This window comes from Chiloscyllium plagiosum, chromosome 7 (assembly GCF_004010195.1).
Source record: "Chiloscyllium plagiosum isolate BGI_BamShark_2017 chromosome 7, ASM401019v2, whole genome shotgun sequence".
NCBI lineage: Eukaryota > Metazoa > Chordata > Chondrichthyes > Orectolobiformes > Hemiscylliidae > Chiloscyllium > Chiloscyllium plagiosum.
Window position 1 is genome coordinate 43,481,471 of NC_057716.1, and position 9,999 is coordinate 43,491,469.

Below are 9,999 nucleotides of genomic sequence, written 5' to 3' on the forward strand. Positions count from 1 at the left end.
CTACGTAAATTATATGGCTGGTTGGGTTCCTTTATCTGGAATCATAGACTGCCCCTCATTAAGCTGAAGAAGCTATAGCTTCCACAGACAAGGGGAGGATTGGACTTTCCAGACTTTAGGAAATATCAGTTAAGTTCCCTATTAAGTTACATAGTTGATTGGGTCTTGTCTGATCCACAATCAATCTGGTTGGACATCGAGGCCTCTCAAGTAAAATACCCACTTATTAACCGTTTATTTTCAGACAAGAGGAAAATCATTACAGATCACTGTAAAAACCCTATAATACTAAACACAATTAAGGCTTGGAATATAATGCGGCAAAATGAGGGCAATTCACATAAAACAACCCCCTATGCACCGATAGTGGGAGCATGGGGATTCCAACCGGGGTTTACAGATGCCACTTTTAAACTCTGGAGATCCAGGGGTATCTCATGTTTAGGGGACCTATTTAAGGATGGGGTCCTGATGTCTTTTGAACAGCTGCGTCAGAAATGCGGATTAGCTAATGGAGACCTCTTTCGATACTTCCAAATTCGAGATTATATACAGAAGAAGACTACGTTATTATAAATCAGATAGAGAATGTAGTGTCCTACGACCAGTGGGGGTATCTTCCATCAGTACTATTTATAATTTACTACATGATGAAATATCAGGAGATATGGATAATCTGCTTAAAACATGGGATCAGGATTTGGGACTAGAAATCTCTATAGAAACGTGGAATGATATTTGGGAAAACGCTAGAAGAATTACTATCTGTAACAGAACCCAGGCTATCCAGCTGAAGATACTTCATACGGCTCATATAGCACTGGTTTGACTGGCAAAATTTAAGGCAGGAGCATCTCCAATGTATCCCAAATGCAAAATGGGAGGTGGGCACTCTTGTACATTGCCTATGGACCTGTCATAAGATCCGTAGATATTGGACTAAAGTAGCAAGTACCCTGACAGAAATTTTAGGAACGGAAATTAAAGTGGACCCTGTATCTCTCCTTTTGGGCTTTTCGAACTTTCCCTCCTTGAACATGTACGGGAAGAAACTATTTTCTATTCTTTCTTTCTGTGCAAGGAAAAATATTTTGGTGAACTGGGTGGCTGAGGGCCCCCCTGGACTTTCAAATAGGCACAGATTAATTATGGAATGTATTCCCCTTGACTTCCTTACAAATATGATGCACCGAAAGACCGAATTATTTTATAAAATATGGCAGCCCTTTTTGAATTATATAAATACAGATATCTCGGCTATCCTAACAAGGGCTTTTATTTAATTGAGATTACAAACCTGGCTGGTCCGGGGCCCCTTAGGAGAGGAATCCCGCACGAATACGGGTTTTATTACATCTGATGTTAACACATTCCGAGCATGTAAGAGACTTAAATATACACTCTGGTTAGTTGTAGGTTAGATTAGTAGATAGTTGCGTTTTGTTTTTTTTTCGGTTTTTTTTATTCTTTTGTTAAATTTTGGTTATTGTATATTTGATTTAATTGCATATCAATGTTTATATTTGAGAGTTTTGTTTATTTTTGTAAACTTGTAAAAATGTTAAATTTCTAATAAAAATATCTATAAAAATATTGATAAAATGGATTATATACACTATTATTTGGATCAGAAATCTATCCGCCCTCATTATTCTGCAGCTACTCTTCCCCTCTGAAAATAGCAATTTAATTAAGATCCCTCAAGAATACTTAGTGTTTTTAGTTCTAGTAGGGCATGAAATTAAAATTAAACAATTACAATGTTTGATTTGGCTTTGTTTAGACATGCAGAGCCAAAGTCAGAATACACAGAATGTACAATGCCTTCAACTATTTAAGACCAGAAAAGTACATTATTTCATTGAACAAAGTGAAACAATGTCTGAAATTTATCAAGGAAGACAACGAACTGGCCAAACAAAAGAATCTATGAGTGTCAGATACTGGAAGTTCATGTACTTTGTTGCATTAAATTTGCTGCTAAATTAAGGCTTTACGTCACTAAGATTAGAATAGAAAGTTATGTAATTGCAGTGATGTAGTGCTGTTAATTTCAAGAACAATGGCAACAGTAATTTGTTGGCTGTTACTGAAGAATGGCCTTAGTTTTTTCCTACGTCCAGCAATCTAGCGAACAGATAGTTTATATTAAATTTTTTGAACTTATTCAAATCTTTGTTTAATGAAAGCTCCATGCCTGAACATGGGAGTTTAATTTAGATAAATGTGAGGTACTGCATTTTGGAAAGGCAAATCAGGGTTACTGAACAAAGAGGCCTTGGAGCGCAAGTTCATAGATCCTTGAAAGTGGAACCTCAGGTAGGCAGGATAGTGAAGATGGTGTTTGGTGTGCTTACCCAAGTTGGGGAGGTCATGTTGCAGCTGTACAGGACACTGGTTAGGTACAATTCTGGTCTCCCTGCTATAGGAAAGATGTTGTGAAACTTGAAAAGGTTCCAAAAAGATTTACAAGGATATTGCCAGGGTGGGAGGGTTTGAGCTATAAGGAGAGGCTGAAGAGGCTGGGATTATTTTCCCTGGAGCATCAGAGGCTGAGGAGTAGCCTTATAGAGATTTATAAAATCATGGGGGGTTTGGATAGAGTAAATAGATAAGTTCTTTTCCCGGAGGTGGGGGAAGTCCAAAAGTAGCCTGCATAGGTTTAAGGCAAGAGGGAAAAGATTTAAAACGGACCTAAGGGGCAATGTTTCCATGCAGATGATGGTGTGTGTATGGAATGAGCTGCCAGAGAAAGTGGAGGAGGCTGGTACAATAACAACATTTTAAAAAAGTATCTGGATGGTTATGTAGATAGGTAAGGTTGAGAGGGATATGTACCAAATGCTAGCAAATGGGACTAGATTAATTTAGGATATCTGGTCAGCATGGACAAATTGGACTGAAGGGTCTGTTCCTAGGCTACATCTCTATGACTATCTAAAACTCCATATGCTTTGTTGTAACATGTTCCCGTGCCTTTAGTTCTCAGTTTCCCGAAGGTTCCTTTGTGTGCCCAGAGGTTTGCTCCTTGTGCTTTACATTGTGTCATTTGCTATTGTAGGACTTTTGGCTGGTGTTAGTGTTGTATTATCGTTCTACTAAGCTTGTAATGACCCTGAAAAAAACCTTAATTTTTCTGTACAAGCATATATCTATTTAATTTCTAGTTTCTTAACTCAGATCTGAGTGCGTATATTGTGTGGGCAGTCTTCAGAATGCACAGACACTGACCAATGTATATTTATTTGTTGTGGACATGCACTTCTGGAGCAGGTGAAACTTGAACCAGAGCTGTCTAGCCCAGATGTAGGGATACTATCCTGCACCACAAGCCCCTTGTCACTAATTATTTTTAATCAACCTCTTCTTTCATATTACAACAGAGGTAGAAGGATTGATGCCAGTAATCATTAATTCAGCGTTAAACTGTATTCATAGGATGTGCATTAACTGGGGTTTCACTTATGCTCCTATATTTTGGAGCAGACTGAACCAGTTTTAAGTTTGGAAGTGCATTTATGTAAAATAACTCGAAATAAAAACTTAACAAGATTAAGCTCAAGTTACAGCAATTCTTTACTTCTCAGTATTAAAGCACACAAGAAGCAATATTTCCTGGCTGGAAAAAAAAGCCTCACTAGAATCTAGAGCCTGGCAAGTACATACACTCCAAGCATCTGCCAACCATCTGCAGCTGCTCAATGACCAATGCTCCACAAGATCAAAGGACTGGGATGGTTTGTTGATGATTGCACAATATTCGGCACCATTCAATACTCCTCAGATATTGAAGCAGTCCATGTCCAACATTCAAGCTTGACCTCACAGATGTTTACAGCACAGGAGGTCAATCAGCTCATCGTATCCACACTGATTAACAAAGATCTGACTACACTAATCCAGTTTCCAGTCTATGGCCCATAGCCTCGGAAATTATAACAATGTGTGAATATCTAAACACAGTTTAGACGTTACAACCACAAAATTACATGGAAACAAGTTCCTTACTCCCATAATCCTTCGGGTGAAAATATTTCTCCTCAATTCTTCTCTTGGTCTTTTACCTTAAATCTATGGTCTTTGGGTACTGACCCGCCTACTAACAAGAAAATGCACCTTCTCATCCATCCTCACCATGCCACATGTAATACACAATATCTTCACTGTTCCAAGAAAACAATATCTGTCTATCCAATATTTCCTTGTAGCTCAGATGCTCTCACCCACACAATCTCCTGGTAAATTTCCTCTGCACCCTCTCTAGTTCAATCACATCTTCCCATAATGTGATAACAAGAACTGCATGCAGTGCAACAGTTGTGACCCAACCAGAATTTTATACCATTCCAGCATAAGCTCTTTATTCCTGCATCTGCTTCAGCTAATAAAGACAGGTGTCCCACAGATCTTTTTAACCAACTTATCTACCTGTCCTGTTACAATCAAGGATCTGTGAACACGAAGGTCCCTTTGATCATCAGTACTTTCCAGGGTACTAACATTGTGTAATCCCTTGCCCTCTCAGCATTCCCCATGTGCCTTCCTCAATTTTCTAGGTTGAAATCCATTTGCCACCGATCTGTCCACCATATAGTACATTACCCTGGTTGCCAAAGACTCATTTTCCTGAGCACGTCATGCACATCATTCATTCACAACCTTATCAAAAGCCTTACTAACATACATGTAGACTAGGTCAAATGCATTAACCTATCAATTCTCCTGGTTGCTGGCTCCTCAAAATTTGTTAAACACGACTGTCCCTTAACAAACCCATGCTGACTATCTCCGATTAATTGGTCTCACTCCACGTGCAAATATATTGTGTCCCTCAGAATTCTAATAACTTTCTGACCCCCAAGGTTACCCTGAATGGTCTCACTGATCCCTTCTTCCTTTTTTTGAAAAGGTAATGGGACAACATTACCAGCCATCCTGTCTGCTGGCACCTCATCTAGGAGTACAGAGGACTTAAATTTTTGCCAAGACTCCCAACATCTGCTCCCTTGTCTTCCATCATATCATTTTCTCAAGGGAAATTGAAGATGGGCAATAAATATTGATCTAGTCAGCAATACTCACATCCCTGAATTATTTTTAAATTAGCAAATGTGAGAGACGTGTGAAAAAAAAACTCTATGAGCTGTTATTTTTATTATTTTTTCCTGTCCTTAGAGCACTTATTTCAACATATCACATGGAAAATGCAGAAATGGCAAGATTTTAAGCATAAATCTTGAAAATATTCTTGGATAAACCAAAATTGAGATTCCAATGGAAGAACGCTGTCCAAAATCTTGTTTTATTTATTCACTTGTGGAACGTGGGTGTCACCATTTGGTTGCCCATCCCTTTAGGGATGGCACAGTGGTTAGCACTGCTGCCTCTCAGCACCAGAGTCCTAGGTTCAATTCCAGCCTCAGGTGACTGTGTGGAGTTTGCACATTCTCCCCGTGTCTACGTGGGTTTCCTCCGGGTGCTCCGGTTTCCTCCCACTGTCCAAAGATATGCGGGTCAGGTGAATTGGCCATGCAAAATTGCCCATAGTGTTAGGTGCATTAGTCAGAGGGAGATGGGTCTAGGTGGGTTACTCTTCGGAGGGTTGGTGTGGACTTGTTGGGCCTAATGGCCTGTAGGGAATCTAATCTAATCTAAACTGCCCTTGAGAAAATGGTGGTGAAATGTCTTCATGAAGCACTCATCAGAATTTCTGTCACTGGGCTTGAACCATTAACTCTGCTTTCTTCCCACAGATTCTGCCAGACCTGCTGTGTTTCTCCACTAATTTGTTTTTGTTTCAGAACTCCAGCGTCTGCAGTTTTTTTTTTAAACAAACTGCTCGGAAGACAAACTGTAAAGTACAGGTCGTGCCTTTAAAATCCAGAACTCTAAAAGAGTAAGCATATTGGTAAGAGAAATGCAATGTGTTTTCTATAAATAAGGAGTTGAATAGTACTACTGTAATAGCAAAAGTGATAAAATAATTTCCTTAACTGAGTAGAGACTCCCGTAAATTTTGAAATCTTCTATGGAAAAAAAAGCTAGAAGACTCATTATGAAATCTTCATTTGTACAAAATTAGTTTATTTTTTGAACAGCTCATGTGGTCATGGGATGATGTTCACACATCTATTTCAACTTCTCTGTTGAATTAGAGAATATTTTGAATTATGATTTGTTTCTCCTTTTTAAGTCTTTTCCAAGAAAATTACATTTTAAAGCAGAAAAAACCCCAAGAAACACTTGATACACTGCAGTCAGAGAGTCTGAAGGAGACTTTTAATCAAAGTATTTAAAAAGGAATTAGATGGCTATTTGAAAATGAACAATGTGCACAATAGTGGGGAAATGATAGGAGAATGCAACCAAATAAGTGACTGATTTCAAGCACTGGCACACATTTGATGGGCTGAATAGCTTCCTTCTGTGCACTAAAACAATTCTGTGATACTCCAATTTCTGACCTTTTCTTAAACCACTAAGAGCCTATTGTGGAAAAGTGGGATTAGTGCAGGTATTATTTTTGGCAATATAGGCATTATGGACAGAACGGCCTCTTCTGTATTGTGAGATTCTATATAGAAAGCTGCAACTGAGCACCTGTTTTGATATTGCAATACATTACTTACTTTTTTATGACAGCTGAGACATATTCAGTAGCTAACTGCTAAAACAACAAAGTTGTACCTATCAACGTGTGGGTAAAGTGACAAAGCCGTGCAGGCACATCCGGAATTAAATTTGTGACACTTCCAGTGCCTTTTCTTAACAGTCCAGTTAAAAATTTCGACTTTCTATATCTTCATATGCATAGGTGTACAGAGAATTTAAGTAGGTAGGAGTAATCCAGCATTCTCCTTGAAATATGTAATTGCAACTCATTGTAACAACCAGGATGGAGGCAATCAGTGAGAGCTGGTTTCAGTTCTCAGGTCCTTATTCTGAGAAAGACTGACACAGAGAAGCTAGAGCCTGGTGAGACCAGATCATTGTGTTTCAGGAAGAGGCCACCCCAACAGGCTGGGAGGGAAGATGGATGGTCATGCACAGTTCAAGATGATAGACAGGAATTATGAAAGCATACGTCAAACTACTAAACAGCATGGGATTTTGAGGAGACTCAACATCAAGAAAAAATGCAGACTGGATCAATGAAAAAGGCAGTGGACCGCATAAGGGGAGCAAAGGACAGAAAAAAACCCCACCATTACAAGAAATTCCACAGCTGGAGCACAGATACAACATTTCTACAACAGTTTGCCATGGTATGGTGCCAGATTGGAGCAAAGGTAAAATGCATTACCAACACAATCAGATTTTCTGGAGCTAGCAAGTTAGAAAAGTAGCATCTTGAAATGGCTTCTTCGCAGGAATATGGCTTAATGTATGAAGGAGGGATGGCCTCAGACTATGAGTCTGAAGATTCCAGCTCAACACAAGTGGTCTTCATCTCTGCAGACTCAGGTAAATTGGCATTATGAGGCAAAAAAAGCAAACATTAATAGAAATAAACTTATAGGCCCCCTAAATGTAGTAATATTTGGACAGAGAATGAACAATAATTTTATTATTTTATGTATTAACTGGTAAGTAGACTTTCAGCTTCCAATGGCTTGGCAAATATAACTAGCATAGGTAATGGAAGAGGAGTGTGTATCATGATTTCCTGCAATTTTCCTAGAACAACAACACTGTGGAAACAACTAGGGATTAAGCTATTTCATATTAGAGTTAGTGATCACAGTTCATACAAACACATGGAAAAGGAGCAGAAAAAGGGCATGCCCTGCCACTGTTGATCTGTATGTGTTTTGAACTCCATATTTCTATCTACCCCCAAACATCTGATTTTTAGTGCGTAATGTTCAGTGACTCCACCCCCAGCACTGTGATGCAGAGTTCCAAATCTCTCAACCCTCAAAAATAAAATCTCATCTCTGACTCAGTATGGAGTTCAGAAAGGTGTATAGTAAAGCAAAGCTTCTCTAACCCTCTCCCAATCATTGACCATGTTAAGGCTGGAAAACTGATCAGGTCTCATCATAATGAGTTATGGCTTAGGTGCTACTTCTGTTATGAAAAGTCATACTCAACTCAAGATTCTCCCCCTCCACAGATTTCATTGGGCCGGCTGATTATTTCCATCAGGTAAAAACAATGACTGCAGATGCTGGAAACCAGATTCTGGATTAGTGGTGCTGGAAGAGCACAGCAGTTCAGGCAGCATCCAAGGAGCTTCGAAATCGACGTTTCGGGAATATTCCTGATGAAGGGCTTTTGCCCAAAACGTCGATTTCGAAGCTCCTTGGATGCTGCCTAAACTGCTGTGCTCTTCCAGCACCACTAATCCAGAATATGATTATTTCCATCACTTAGTACAATGAAATTAGAATTAGAATCCTACAGTACAGAGACAGGCCCTTCGGCCCAACCAGTCCACAGCGACCATCTGAAGAGTAACCCACCCAGACCCATTCCCCTACCCTACATTTACCCCTGACTAAGCTACACGTTCGTGAACACTATGTGCAATTTAGCATGGCCAATTCACCTCACCTGCACAACTTTGGATTGTGGGAGAAAACCGGAGCACCCAGAGCAAACCCACGCAACTGTTTAAAATATTGTCCCTCGTTTATCTAAGTTAGGTTCTCAGTTTCTCATGACGATCGGCTTCGTTCTCATCTAAGTTCCTTTGATAAACCCCTCGCCTTTATTTTCTCTCCATTGGAAATATAATTTCGTTCTCATTAAAATAACGGAATCAATACTGTGGAATAATGCATTCCAACTCGACAGCAAATTGAGTCTAACCGGCTTTGGCTGCAACATAAAATCTCGAGGTTTTACAAACAAGCCTCAGAAGGCCGTTATCAACGTGCTATATCCGATCGCAGAGAGATGCAAACAGCGTCCTTCCCGTCTCATTCACTTGGGCCCATGACCAGGTGCTGTCAGGGTCGAAAGACAGCTCCATACTGAGCAGAAATGAAGGTGGCAGCTGGAACATACCTTGATGGGTTTGGTGTCCTCCGTTAAGGCCTTGCCGTGCATCTCCTCCATTGCCCTACAGGCCTGCGAGGATTTGGCGAACTTCACGTACGCAATGCCCTTGTGATCTTTGCTCTGTTTGTCCCGAACAACCCAAATGTCCTGGATCTCACCGAAGAAAGAAAAGTTCTCTCGGATCACCTCCTCCGATGTCGATTTGCTGATGACCAGAAAAAGCCGACTGTTGGGGGGGTGATCGAGGTTTGCCATAGGACGCGAGCCTCCAAGATCCTCCATGATCGCGAGTCTGGCGCATGCACTCAGACCACCAACCGCCAGCACGGTCACGTGACACAAAAGAACAAGCCCCACCTAACTTTGTGAAACTGACAACCGGCGCGCCTAACACTGACACACTTTTTAAAAAACTGGCCCCGCCCCGCTTTGTGATACCCGAAACGAGTCCTATTCCATGACACATGGGGATTTGGCCCCGCCTCGCTTCGTCTCAGAGAGGAAATGGACCATCCCGCGGTGTGACGATAATGCATTGGCCCCGCCCTACCGCGTGACACTGCTGAACTAGCCCCGCCCTGCTCAGGGAAACAATACAATTGGTCCCGCCCCACTTTGTGACACACAGGAACTGGACTCTCCCCATTTCTAATTGGCCGTGATGTCTTGTACTGAGCTGTGGTATTCCTGCATAGCGAAAGTTTGTTGAATGATCCGTTGCATTGAATGGTGAAACAAGGAGACCTTTTCATTGTTACCTGTTCGATTATAAATCAAGGTTCCGTGATTGTAAGCATATGATGGAAAGACATTGCAGCTGTTAGCATCACTTATTATAGAGTCATAGAGATGTGCAGCACAGAAACAGAACCTTCAGTCCAACTCGTCCATGCCGACCAGATATCCCAACCTAATCTAGTCACATTTACCAGCAGTTGGCCCATATCCCTCTATCATTCCTAATGAAGGACTTTTGCCTGAAACGTCGATTTT

At 40.7% G+C, this 9,999-nt stretch overlaps 1 protein-coding gene across 2 annotated transcripts in view; it reads right to left on the reverse strand.

Annotated features, from left to right (window-relative positions):
* Positions 1 to 9,449, reverse strand: part of rbm45 (RNA binding motif protein 45) — a 100,814-nt gene extending 91,365 nt beyond the window's left edge. Inside the window, exon 1 of one of the 2 annotated variants that reach the window (XM_043693529.1) lies at positions 9,013 to 9,449. In XM_043693529.1, coding sequence (XP_043549464.1) covers positions 9,013 to 9,288 — 276 coding nt within the window. In that variant the 5' untranslated portion in view covers positions 9,289 to 9,449. The remainder of the gene's footprint in view (positions 1 to 9,012) is intronic. The other variant, XM_043693528.1, reaches the window with a different exon arrangement.
* Between the last annotated feature and the right edge of the window lie 550 nt (positions 9,450 to 9,999).